Source organism: Physeter macrocephalus, chromosome 3 (assembly GCF_002837175.3).
Source record: "Physeter macrocephalus isolate SW-GA chromosome 3, ASM283717v5, whole genome shotgun sequence".
Lineage (NCBI taxonomy): Eukaryota > Metazoa > Chordata > Mammalia > Artiodactyla > Physeteridae > Physeter > Physeter macrocephalus.
The window spans coordinates 21,508,534-21,522,381 of NC_041216.1; the positions used below are offsets into that span (position 1 = coordinate 21,508,534).

Sequence of the window (13,848 nt, forward strand, 5' to 3'; positions counted from 1 at the left end):
CCAGCAATCCCACTACTGGGCATATACCCAGAGAAAACCATAATTCAAAAAGACACATGCACCCCAATGTTCATTGCAGCACTATTTACAATAGCCAGGTCATGGAAGCAACCTAAATGCCCATTGACAGACGAATGGATAAAGAAGATGTGGTACATATATACAATGGAATATTACTCAGCCATAAAAAGGAACAAAATTGGGTCATTTGTAGAGACGTGGATGCATCTAGAGACTGTCATACAGAGTGAAGTAAGTCAGAAAGAGAAGAACAAATATCATATATTAACGCGTATATGTGGAACCGAGAAAAATGGTAAAGATGAACCAGTTTGCAGAGCAGAAATTGAGACACAGATGTAGAGAACAAACGTATGGACACCAAGGGGGGAAAGCGGCAGGGGGTGGGGATGGTGGTGTGATGAATTGGGAGATTGGGATTGACATGTATACACTGATGTGTATAAAATGGGTGACTAATAAGAAAAAATAAATAAATAAATAAACATTTTTTTTAAAAGAGAGAGAGGAAAAAAAAAAAAACCGTAGTCATTGCTTGGGGGCCTTGTTTCTCTTATTCTCTGTTTACTGTCTTTCCCTTCTGTAACCGAGTCTAGGTACACAGTCTCAGTCCTAAAAATGGTGCTCTAGAAAGGACACAGATTGTGCATGGTGAACCTAGGAGATTCTAGCAAGAAACTGTAAGCTCCATGAAGGCAAAGGTTGGGCCCAGTAACCTTCCAGAACTCTGTTAGGACCGTGTCTGTTTGTTTGTTCTTTATTCATCCATCCATCCATCCATCCATTCATTCAAATAAATATTTTGGAGGGCCTATCCTGTGCCATGCCTTCTTCCAGGCTCTGAGAATTCAGCAGAGAGCAAGACAGACATGATCCTTCCGCCTGTTATACTCTAGTGAGGGAGACAATAAACAAGTAAACAAATACATGCTGTAATATTTAAATGAACTAATGACTCTCCTTCGAACCTGGTTTTGAAAAAACAATGAAAGTAACAGGTCCTATAGGAATTATTAGTGCAAACAGCTACCTTGACATGTAGCTGACACATTAATGAGCATCTTTTTCTTGAACTGAACCCAATTTTGCTGAAATATTCCTTTCAGTTATTCTCCCATTTCAGAGCTTTCCTGAGCAAATGACATGTCTTCTTCAGGTACATGGACGAGGCTGAATTATTCCCACATACCTTTTTTCTTTGGCCATACCACGCGGCTTGCAGGATCTTAGTTCCCTGACCAGGGTTCAAACCCAGGCCCCCAGCAGTGGAAGCACGGAGTCCTAACCACTGGACCGCCAGGGAATTCCCCACATACCTTTTTTTTTTAATTGAAATATATTTGACATGCAATATTATATAATTTCCACATATCTTTGAATATCAGCAGGTCACAATTTGAGTATTATTTAAAGTGGCTGCCGATATCTGGGGGGAAAAAATTTTTTTTACAAAGAAATTATCTAGAAATAATTACATTGATGCATCATGCTGTTGCCTCCCCTACCACTGGAGCTTCACTTATAACTGAAGGAGAATATTTTATAACAAGGCATATATGAACCAGAGGCTCCATTGGTTTGAACTCAAATCGAGTTTCATCCACTGACATTTTAGTTTCTTAACTATTCTACTGCCTGCAGAGCATCCACCAGAAGTGTAAGCCACATGGCAGGTTGATTTATTGTTCTGATTAATTTATGTGTTTTCCCTGGTCCCCGAAGGTGTGTGCATAATGGTTTGCTCTCAAAGATCTTCGATCCGCTACAATATCACTAGAAAATTCTTACCTCCATGTGCTTTTATACGCCTGTGCTAATTAGAAGCCAAATTATTATCGTGAAACAATCCCTCCTCCTAGCACTATTAACTTTCTTATGATTCAGTGGCCATTTTATTACACAGCTTAACAGACATTAAACATCTTGGAATTTATGCCAATTACAAACAATATGGATATTTATTTTGGTAGTAAAAGTATCGAAGAGGTTTGAAGACTCTTTGGAGTTTTCCAGCAATCCGAAATCCTAAAACTCTGACACTTAGATTGAAATATTTTAAATCTATCAAAAGCACTGGAGTCTTAGAGGGAAACGTATGTTTTCCCTTCTGGAAGTTTGTCTCTGTGTGTTCTATCTCTGGTATCATGCAAATAAAAGCATTAAGCTGAGAAGAGCTTACAAGCACTTTCAGTGTTCCAAGGACCTTTTATGGAAAAGTGGTATTTCCCCCCAACAGAGAAAAGTAAGATGTGAAAGAATTTTTTTACTCATAGTTTCCAAAGCACAAACATGCAAAAGTATAGCCTTGGGGAGAGTGGGGGGCAGAGTGGCCTGTGTCCCCACAACTTCTAGCATAGACCCCCCCCCAGTAATGTCTCAGGTGCCCCGGGGAAAAAGTAAGTGTAACTGCCCCAAATGTCATAGACTCTGAACCATGATGGTGCATGAAACGAGTCAGAAAACTAGTGAGACCTCGACGCTTCTGTTAATTCTACCAGAGTAATGACAAGATTTCCAAGGACACAAACCAAGACCAAAGGCTGTGAGCGCCATCTGGTGGCCAGGTCACCACACCCGAACCCCATTACCTGGGCATGCCCACCCCGTCCCCCCAATCTTTTTTTTTTTTTTTTTTAATGGGATGCCCGCAACCTGGTCTGATGGTAAACAAGGAAATTCCTGTATTTCTTCTTTTGGGGGGATTATTTTTATTTAAGATACTGAGTCTCTATTTACTCTTGTAACAGTTATTTTTAATTTAATGCAGGTTTTAAAGTTTAAAAAGGGAGCTGCTTCTACGAAAAATGCTAAGAAATTATAGTGGGGCTAGCCAAGAGACATGGGAAAAATAGTGAAAGTGGTATATGAATGACTGAAGTTTAGGAACTCTCTTAGGGTGGGGTTGCCAGATAAAGTAAGGACACCCAGTTAAATTTGAATTTTAGAATTTCGTTTTAGTTTGTGTCCCAAATATTGCATGGGACACACTTGCACTAAAATATTATTCATTATCTGAGATCCTATTTTAAGTGAACATCCTTTTTTCCTCCCCTAAATCTGGCAAACTTACCTTAGGAGAACAAAGAAATTGCACCCGGGACTTCCCTGGTGGCACAGTGGTTAGGAATCCGCCTGCCAATGCAGGGGACACAGGCTCGAGCCCTGGTCCGGGAAGATCCCACGTGCCACGGAGCAACTAAGCCCGTGTGCCACAACTACTGAAGCCCGTGCGCCTAGAGCCCATGCTCTGCAACAAGAGAAGGCACTGCAGTGAGAAACCTGTACACAGCAACAAAGACCCAATGCAGCCAAAAATAAATAAATAAATAAAACTTATTTTTAAAAAAAGAAAAGAAATTGCACCCTTCTCCTTGTCACTTCCATTTTGATCTATCAAAACAAGCTAGCTCTTGTCCTTTCTACGGATTGAGTGGCATTTATGCCCCAATAAACGTGTCCCTGTGGGAGTACTGAGGCCTGACATCTGAAAAATCACAGGGCGAAGACCCACAGTGCACCTTGAGGTGGGGAAGGCCTGGCCACTCAGAACAAGCAGTCTAGCCGCATCAGACCGAGAGGGAGGGGGTTCCAGGCCCAGCTCTCTTTCCCGGCCTCTCGGGTACCTGCTCTGCGGAGGCCGAGGCCTGGCAGCTACTTTCGGGCTCTTACCAACGTTGCCTTTGATGGAGAGCCTTCCGTGCCCCACGTGTAGACCTAGACCCCTGGAGGGGGGCCGGCCCTCGAGGGGGCTCTGCCATGGACTTAGAGGGCGCTCGCAGCAGCCTTAGACAGAGCCGGCCTGTGGTCACCCCACCCACGATTCCTGTATTTCCTCTTAATAACAACCACACTGGTGTTTACATGAGCCTGGCAAGGCTTACAAACGCACACATAAAGATTACCAACTACCTTCCCCAGAGACAGACGAGGGAAGCTGAAGCTAAAACACCCCGTGGGGGGCTTCCCTTGTGGCGCAGTGGTTGAGAGTCCGCCTCCCGATGCACGGGACGCGGGTTGGTGCCCCGGTCTGGAAAGATCCCATGTGCCGCGGAGCGGCTGGGCCCGTGAGCCATGGCCGCTGAGCCTGCGCGTCCGGAGCCTGTGCTCCGCGACGGGAGAGGCCACAACGGTGAGAGGCCTGCGTACCGCAAAAAAAACAAAAACAAACAAAAAAAAAACACCCTGTGGGTAGTCAGAGGAGAGGACCACACAGCTCATCCTCCTGTGCCGTGTGCCAGGCATGATCTGAGCACTTGTACCCATGCTAACTTATTAAAATACTTCTAACAATCCTATCAGATTGGGACTGCCATCATCCCGCGTACAGACTGAAAAAAAGGAAACAGAATACGGTGTCCTCCTGGTGTTCACAAAGCCCGTAAGTGGCCGAGACAGGACTTGAAGGCCACAGTCCGGCTCCCGAGTCCATGCCGTGCTTTACAGCCTCCGACTTCTCACGTTCATTCCTAGAGCCTCCTGGGAAGGAGGAACCAGGCAGCTAGAGACGGGGCTTCAATCATACCACCTCTGACCAGCCGCGTGATCCCGAGCAAGGGAGCTCGCCTCTCTGAGTCTCAACCTGCTCCCTTGCAAAATGGGAACATTAATGGGAACATTAGCCTTCAGCAACGCTGTGAGGAGTATCAATGTAGCGTGTGTGAACGGGCTTTGTTAACTCTGGAGTGTTCTGTGAGGTATAAACTATCCACTATTATCATTAGAGGGAATTCATTTTATAACCTGCTCCCGGCTGTTGAACTTTGCTGTGCATCCGGTCAGTGCTGGATGATCTGGAACCAACAGCTGGTCTACTTATGGCTGAAAATCCACAGGTCATAGAAAGACAGAGGCGGGGCTTCCCTGGTTGCGCGTCCGCCTGCCGATGCAGGGGAACCGGGTTCGCGCCCTGGTCTGGGAGGACCCCACATGCCGCGGAGCGGCTGGGCCCGTGAGCCATGGCCGCTGAGCCTGAGCTTCCGGAGCCTGTGCTCCGCAACGGGAGAGGCCGCAACAGAGGGAGGCCCGCGTACCACAGAAAAAAAAAAAAGAAAAGAAAAAAGAAAGACAGAGGCATCGGAGCCCCTGGGTGGCCACAAAGATAAGGTTCGTGTCTCGATGACCTATGACATGGTGGTCACTGAAGGAACAGGCCCCCTCCTGCCCCTTCCACTAGTTACAACTGAAAAGCTTGGTTTCCCCAACACCCCGACCCAAGATCAACCCGACTCTTTGCCCAACGTTGGAGAAGTACCGGCATGTCCTGCAGGCCTGGCTGGCCCCCCCTGACTGTGTGTTGCCTCCTTCCACAGATCAGTGCCCTACAGCAAGGCTACAGCCAGGTGCTGTGCCAGACCCTGTCTGAGAGAAACTTAGAAATCACATCCCTGAAGAACGAGGCCAAGAACTTAAGGAGGGATACCGCCATCACATCAGGTGAGGCCCTTGTGCATTCAGGCCCCAGAGCTTCTGCCCTCCCCCTGCAGACATCACCAGTCAACCACCACACCTGTGCCCGTGACCTGGGTGCAGCCTCAGGGATCACCCGTGCCGGTGCATTAGAGTTCTCCCTCAGTGGAGGTTTCTTGCCATCCAGTTCCGAGGGCAGGGCCTGATAAACATTTGAGAGAATGTTATCTCTTGGCTACAAGGTCTCCTGAGCACTGGCCCCACCAGGGAGAACACAGGTCGCCTTGTGGCTTGGGTGGTTCCACAAACCAGCCTGAGTGCAAACTAGAGCGTGGACAAAATGGGGTCACTCTGTTAAGGTACCCATTGTCTCACCCATTTCAGCCGAGTGCACTTGGGCCCAAGTGAAAACATTTTCTAATTTTATCAGAGGTAGTTCCCTGATAAAGGGCTTGGGCCGGGAGAGGGGCAGCCAACGCACAGCTGCGGCTGAGCTTCGATTCCCTGGATTCCTTCATTCCTTCAACATGTTTATTGAGCACCTACTAGGTGTCAGGCCCCGTTCCAGGCTCTGGGGAGGGAGAGCCAAGCAAGACAGTCAGATTCCTGTACTCACAGATTTGGGAGGGGGTGACAGACAATAAAAGTAAACGGATGAATAAACAAGCCCACTTCAGAGAGCAGTGGTGCTGTGGAGAAAATCAACTGTGTGTCGTGGTGGCCGGTGCTTCAAGGGGGGAGGCCAAGGGAGAACAGCTTAGTGGTTGTGCAACCATGCAACTCAGGTGGGACTTGAACCCGTGGGCTGGGACTCGAACGCAGTCAGAACCCACTATCTTTTAATCGAGATTACACATCTGGTCTTGGGACTTAATAAAGCTCAGGTTCTTTATGTCTCATCGCAGAAAGAATTCAGCGAGAGACAAAGTATTTAGAGAGAAACACACTCCACAGACAGAGTGTGGGCCATCTCAGAAGGCTGGAGGCCCCCAAATACGGGGGCGGTTAGTTTTTATGGGCTGGGTAATTTTATAGGCTAATGAGTGAGAGGATTATGACAACTCTAATATTGGGGGGAAGGGGCGGGGATTTCCAGGAATTGGGCCACCACCCACTTTTTGACCTTTATGGTCAGCCTCGGAACTGTCCTGGCGCTGGTGGGCGTGTCATTTCGCTAATGTATTGCAATGAGCCTGTAATGAGGCTCAAGTTCCACTGGAAGTCGAATCTTACGCCGCCTTGGACCTAGCTGATTCTAACCAGTTTATGTTGTATCCTCAACGGCTATGTCCTTTTAGAGAGGACCTGTTTCAGGTGGGCAAGGACAAACCAAGGGCAAGTGAAGCTGCATGGAGTGAACAAGGGATTGTGGGGCTGGGCAGGGTCGTGGGGTCTGGGTTTCTATTCTAAGGGTGTTGGGAATCCAGTGGGGTTTTTTAAGCAGAAACTGGCATGTCTAGAGACCTGAAGAGGATGGGACCACTCACATACGAGGGGAGGGAGAGAAGCAGGTGACTAGGAGGAGGTGATGAGCCTCGGAGGGGCACATCACTCTTAAAGCAGCCAGCGCGTAGCAGGAAACATGCCCACAGCTGTAAAAGCCAGGCATAGCGTTGAGTGGCACGTGAATCGCCATCTCTGTACGAGTCTGTGCTTTTCTTCTGCCTCACTCTGCAACTTAATCACTCCCACCCCCACCCCCTGCTGCCCCCAGGTCTCTGCTTAAGCTCCTCCCTAACTTGGGATGTCCTCAGATATTTTCTGAGCACCTCCCCCAGGCTAGGTGCTGTTCTGGGCTCCAGGAATGTAAGGATGAACTCGCTGGTCCTCGCCTTCCTCCCATATGTCGGCCAGTCAGACCTCATCCAGGCCTCAAGCCTGTCTCAGATCCCACTTTCTCCAATCAGGGAGTCGGACAGACCTGGGTTGGGATAACGCTTGAGATGAGCTGGACCCACTCAAAGTGTGGCAAGCCCCAGAGGGATTTCCAAGTAACTTAACTGTGTCCTGGAGGCAAAGCTCATTTTTAAAATGAAATTCTGGAGCATTTTGTTCTTTGCTTCATATACATTCTTGATTGATACCTACCAATAAAACTGGGCCTAATGTTCTTCCAAGAAAAGAACCGTAGGAGATAACCCAATACCACTGCATTTATGCACCCTTCTTCCCACTTTTATTCAAAATGATACTACAATGCAAGAGGGAAGAGATATGGGGATATATGTATACGCATAACTGATTCACTTTGTTATAAAGCAGAAACTAACACACCATTGTAAAGCAATTATACTCCAATAAAGATGTTAAAAAAAAATGATACTACAGTAATGGAGTAGTTATCTATTGCTGCATAACAAGTTACCCCAAAATGTAATGGCTAAAACCCCAACCAATATTTATTATCTCACGCAGTTTCTGTAGTTCAGGAATTTGAGGGGGGTGGGGTGACTTAGTTCTCATGAGTTGCAGTCAAGATGTCGGCTGGGGCATCAGTCATGTCATCTAAAGCCTCGGGGGGAGCCGGAGGATCCCCCTTCAGAATGGCTGCTCATGTGGCTATTGGCTGGAGGCCTTAGTCCCTCAGCACACATGCTTCTCTCTAGGGCTGCTTGAGTGTCCTCACAACACAGCAGTTGGCTTCCCCCAGAGTGAGTGATTCAAGAGAGAGCAAAGAGGAGGCCACAGTGTCTTTTATGACCCAGCCTGGGAGGAAACATGCCGTCATTTCCACAGTATCATATTGGTTACCCATGTCAGCCCTATTCAGGGTGGGAGGGGCGACACAGGGCATGAATTCTAGGCGGCAGGGATCATTGGGGCCATTTTGGAAGCTGGCTGCCGAGAAAAATAATAGGTGCCATGTAACAAACATAATTTAGCCACTTTATGTTCTTGGGACATACCGTCTCATTTGACCCTTATAATAACTCTGTGCGGGACAGACAGCAGGAGGTGAAATAGCTTGTCCAAGACCACCAAGCTAATAAGTGGTAGAGAGGGGTCCAAACTCAGAGGAGTGTGAAACCAACCACCCCATCAGTAGTGTCCAGCAGTGCCCTCTGCCACAAGCCCGTCTCCTGGCCTCTGGAGAAGAATTCCTGGACCTTCCCTGCGCTGGGCCTTTGTTCCCCAGGCCCATGGTGTGGCCTCTCCTCCCGGCTTGGCCTGGCCTGCGCCCACAAGGGGCCCCCAAAGGCTTCTCCTCTCTCTGGTGCTGACTGCCCCTCGTTCTCACTGAACCCCCAACCATGTTCCGTGGACTTTGCTCTCATTCCCATTCCTGCTCTGGGACCCTTGGAAAAAGCCTCCCCAGTTGTAGGCGGGCACCGGTGGTGGCCCAGGCTTGGAAGGTCTTGTCCGAACGCTGGCTGACAGCCATGGTGTTGCCAATAATCCTTCCTGCCTCTTTGACCTCCATGAGTTTTTTGTTTTGGTTTGGTTTGGTTTTTTTACAGAGATGGTGTCATCTTTGCAAAGAGATGTGTTAGTAAAGGATGATCAAGTTCAACAACTAAAACAGGAGGTGAATCAACTAAAAAGTGAGAACAAAGAAAAGGATCACCAGCTCGAAGCCCTCAGCTCCAGAGTGAGTGTCGGGTCATCACCAAATTGTAGCTGCGAAAAGCAGACACAGTGGAGTCCCATGACACACGGTGGTGAGATGAGGCCAGTGCCCAAGGGCACAGGGAGGGGAGATGCTGGGCAGGTGGCCAACTTCTTTGCAGCTTTTCAAAGTACAGCGTGTATGTGGCTCAGAAGAAGCATAATATATATTCTATATATATATATATCATAATATATATTTAAATCCAGCAAACATTTCCTAACCCCTATTATAAATCAGTTTGTTTAATCCCAGCAACAAACACACCTATTAGCATATATTGCCATTGCAAAGTTTAACATTAAACAGAATAGGATCTCTCTGTGAGCAAGGACGACCACACGGCTGCATCACGGTCCCAGCACCACTGGTTCTTGTAATTGCCTTCAAAGCAGAATGTTTGAAGATCCAGATGCAAACACGCAGACCCTCATTTCTAGCTTAGACCTTAGTGTGTAGAATTTCTCTGTGGAAAATGAACACGGTAGGCAAGCAAAGAGCTTTTTACATGTAACTTTGGACTATTTGCAAATCTTGCCTTCAATGCTGACTTTAGAATCCTGACTCTATAGGATAAGATTTCTCAGTATTTGTATGATGTGTCTCTTTCTGTGAGTCAAGGTAAAACCTCAAAGCTTTCATCTCAGGTGGCAACTCAGAGGTTCCCAGCGGCTACCCGACGGGTTAGCTAGGTCTGCATGGGGGTGGGGTGAGAACAGATCTTGAGGGTCCAAGGAAAAGGTACAATAAGTAATACCTGGTACGTAGTACCATACCCAGTTTGGAGCTGGTGAAAGGCACTGCATGAGCTTTGGGATCAGACAGACCAGGGTCCAATCCCAGAGCTTTCTTTTATTGTAACTTATTTGGCCTCCATTTCCCCATCTGTGAAATGGGGATGACAAAATCGTTTTCCGAGAAGTGGGAGGCTGGTTTTAGTTGTGCTCCTCTGCCTCTGCTCCGGGTCAGCTGCCTGGCCAAGCCCTCTGCATTCGTTTCTGCCAAGCAGAGTGTCTTCCCAGGCATGTGCTATAGCTGTTTTATGTGGGGTGTGTGTGTGTGTGTGTGTGTGTGTGTGTGTGTGTGTGTGTGTGTGTGTGTTGGGGACGGGAAGGGAGTGCAGAGCTGGTGCTAAGTAGAAGGAATATGCAAAGACAGCACCTGCTTGGCTCTCCTACCTCCTGAAGTGCATTTGGATGATTTATGTCCCCGTTTCCCCTTCCTCGTTGACTTTGGCATGAGGTCCCTTCTCCTCTAGCCTGTGCCGGCCAATAGCACAAGGGTTCGTCACCACCAAGGGTACTGCTCTCGTGAACATTTGAGATGCCTTTTTTTTTTTAATGACATATATCATATGTCTTAATTTTAGAAAAATAAGTAGATGACATTGAAAAGAAAAAATAAAAAGAGAGGAGAGGAAATGCTACTTTGAGAAATCAATGTTAATATTTTCATGTGTGTTCTTCCAGTCTCGTTTCTATATATTACCTAGAGATCAATCAATCAATCGTTTTATAGTGAATTTATACTATGCACATTTTTTAAATTTTTAAATACTTACTATTTTCCCATGCTAATAAATCAGCACTCTTATCATTGGTCTTAAAAGCTACATACTTTCTCCTGGATGTACCCAGTGTTATAAAGTGGTCTGCTGTTATAAACAACACTTGGGTTGTTTCCTCTTTTTTTTTTTTTTTTTTTCCTTCCACTGTTACTGACAATTCTGTGAAGAGCAATCTTGAAACTACAGATTTACTTATTTCTCCAGTCATTGTCCTTAAGGTACATTCCTAAAGTGGGAATTGCTGGGTCAAAAGAAGGCACATCCATCCTTATGCCCTTAATGCCTGTTGCTGAGCCGCCCTCGGGAAAGACAGCTCCGTTTTCCCCTCCACACCAGTCGGGGCAGTTGTGTCTTTGAGACGCAACCTGCACAAAAGCCCTGAGATGGACCTGAGCTCACTGGTTCCGCCCCCCCCGCCCGCCACCCTCACGGGTCACAGCGCGAAAACATCCCAATTCCTGCACCCTAAGTACACAGACTCTGCAAAGCTGGATTTCCCCCGCGGTGAAGTTTGCTGGCTTCTGAAGAGGAATTGAGACGCTCTTTTCCTCAGAACTCATGAGAGGGGTGAACTGGGAACGACTGCAGGATCCCGTGCTCCCATCACACAAATCGTCTCGCCTCTCAGAATTCAGAGGTGTGATTGGGTTATACAGCAGGAAACACTCCTGGACGTGAACACAGGGACTTGGGACCCCCAGCCAAGCCCCCGTGGCCTTGTCCTTTTTCTCCACAGTGCTCAGTACTGAAAGAAGAGTTACAGAAGGAAGAGGCCCAGAAGGAGCACTGGGAAGCCCAAGAGAAAGAGCTAAAACTCTGCAAAACCGTGCGTTGAACCTCCTGACCCCTAGGTGTCCACAGAAAGCCTAGATTTTGACCTTCAGGGTTTTGGAGGGGTTCCTTGGCCCACTAGCTAGCACAAGCTCTGGGGCTTTATGGGTGTGTGTCTCTTAATGTAGTCTCATAATTCTTTGATTTGCTAGCCTCAAAGAGATGGGTGAAAAGACCATGGAAAACACACTCTCCCCAGGTTTTCTGGGCAGTTGGCTCAAGGCCCCTCATCAGGTTTCGCCTGGGGAAAGGGACGGGAGGTGGCCACCATGTGCTGCTAGAAATTCACCGTGGTCTCTACCCCTGGACTTGTGTTGCCCAGACGTTCATGATCCACTGTCACACGTTTTGTCACAGCCCTGGGCACTGTTATTAACACAACTCTTCTTTAAGTATTTTTACTTAAATACATTCAATTTTACACCAATTCATAAAAGCAAATGTATCACTGGCCTTGTATGGAAGGTGAACATAAAAATTAATACAATGAAAAGATGACCACTAAATGTAAATGTTCACCCCCTGTACCAGCCGAATCCTCGTACACATCGCCAGGCATACGTTTTCCATCCGTTGGGAAGGACGGTGCCTGGGACAGGGGGAGGAGACATGTGCTCTTCTCTATGTCAGGAGCACACTTCTCTGCCTCAAATGAGAAAAAAGAAAAATGTCAGTGTTCTTTTCTTCCAAACTGTGCCCATTGTGTCTTCCAAACAGCCCTTATTTAGATTGAACTCAAAAATATACTCCAAGGAAAGAGATTCTAATGAGTGGATAGGTATCTTGTACTGTTTAATCCAGGATCCATGCTGATCTTCAAAAGAAACTCAAATTTTCCCTCACCCATCACTTTCTTTGCATCCGTTGAAAGAAAGTCTACCTTGCCTTAAAGATGTAGAATTGCCCCCCAAGGGAAGGAATTAAGCGAATCCCAGACTAGGTTTCTGCTTTAATGAACCGGATGAAATGAGTTATGAAGTTGACTTCCCTGTTGTTGGAACTCTTTCAGCAAATCCATGACATGGAGAAAGAAATGAGGAAGCTCAGGGAGGAGCTGAAAAGGAGCAGTACCGAGCAGAGCCTGATCTCTAAGACGCTGCGGGAAAAGAGCAAGGTATGGCAGGGACAGGTTGGCCTGGCAACCACTCTGGGGCAAGCACTCCACCTGCATCATCTCTGTTAATCCTCACAATGACCCCATGCGGTCTATACTGGTATTAACCCCCCTTTACAGTCGGGAAAACTGAGGCTCACAGAGGTGAAGGAAGTTAACCAAGTTCACTTGCATAAAGTAGTTGTGGCAGAACTTGAATCCAGGTCTGCCTGACTCCAAAGCTCCTGTGTGTAACCACTACCCTAGACTGCCTTCAAATCTTAATTGTGAAATTATCTAAGAAAGCATTGATCCATTAAATCAAGTGTGCCAATGAAGTTGTTCCAACTTAAATTCTCATATTGATTTTTTTTTGTCTTTTTGTTCCATCAGTCATTGAGAATGTTTTTAAAAATCTCAACATGTTTGTAATTTGTGTGTTTCTTCTTTCAATATTAACGATTTTTGCTTTATATATTTTGAGGCTGTGTTACCAGGTGCATACAAATTTAGAGTCCTAACACTTCCTGTAGAACAAAACTTTTGATCATCATGAAATGTCCCTTTTCATCTCTAGTAGTGTTTCTCCCTTAACGTCTTCTTTGTCATTTAGCTGCATCACTGGCTTTCTGTTGGTTAGAGTTTTCATAGCATATCTTTTTCATACTTTCTCTGTCAACTTTTGTCTTAAGTTTTAGACATATGCCTTCCAAATTGCATATCATTTTTACAAAATCCAGTTTGACAACCTTTGACTTTTAGTCCATTTATATTATGTAATTACTCATGTACTGGGGTTTAAATCTACCTTCTTGCTCAGTACCAGTTGTACCATCTGTGCTATATTCCTTTTTCTCTCCTTTCTTGCCTCCTTCTGAGTTGATGGTTTTCTCTCATTCCACTTTCCCCCTCTATTAGCTTGGAAATATTTCACTTTTTTACTATTCTTTTAGTAATAGTAAGACAATAGCATTCATCCTTGACTCACCAGAATCACACATTAATTAAGTTTTTCACTCTTCTACTATTCTCTTAGTAGTCATCCTAAAGACTACAATATGCATTCTTAACTTACCAAGAGGCAATAGTAGTTGATAATTATGCCCTTCTCCTTGACAGTGCAATGAGTTTCAAACACCTTAACTTCACTTACCCCCTCCAGATTTATAAGCCATTGCTGTCATTTTCTAAACTCCTCTTGATACTTAAATCCCCAAAAGACATTATTAGTGTTTTTACATAGTCAGTATCATATCCACACATTACCCTTACTGTTGCTTGTCTTTTCTGCATCTCTGATCATCCACCTGGGTTCATTTTTCT

The 13,848-nt window shown here is 46.1% G+C and overlaps 1 protein-coding gene across 1 annotated transcript in view; it reads left to right on the forward strand.

Annotated features, from left to right (window-relative positions):
* LOC114485979 (forkhead-associated domain-containing protein 1-like) overlaps nucleotides 1–13,848 on the forward strand; it is a 72,773-nt gene that overhangs the window by 55,252 nt on the left and 3,673 nt on the right. The window contains exons 6-9 of the mRNA XM_028488057.1: nucleotides 5,331–5,454; nucleotides 8,886–9,016; nucleotides 11,338–11,427; nucleotides 12,442–12,546. Coding sequence (XP_028343858.1) covers nucleotides 5,331–5,454; nucleotides 8,886–9,016; nucleotides 11,338–11,427; nucleotides 12,442–12,546 — 450 coding nt within the window. The remainder of the gene's footprint in view (nucleotides 1–5,330; nucleotides 5,455–8,885; nucleotides 9,017–11,337; nucleotides 11,428–12,441; nucleotides 12,547–13,848) is intronic.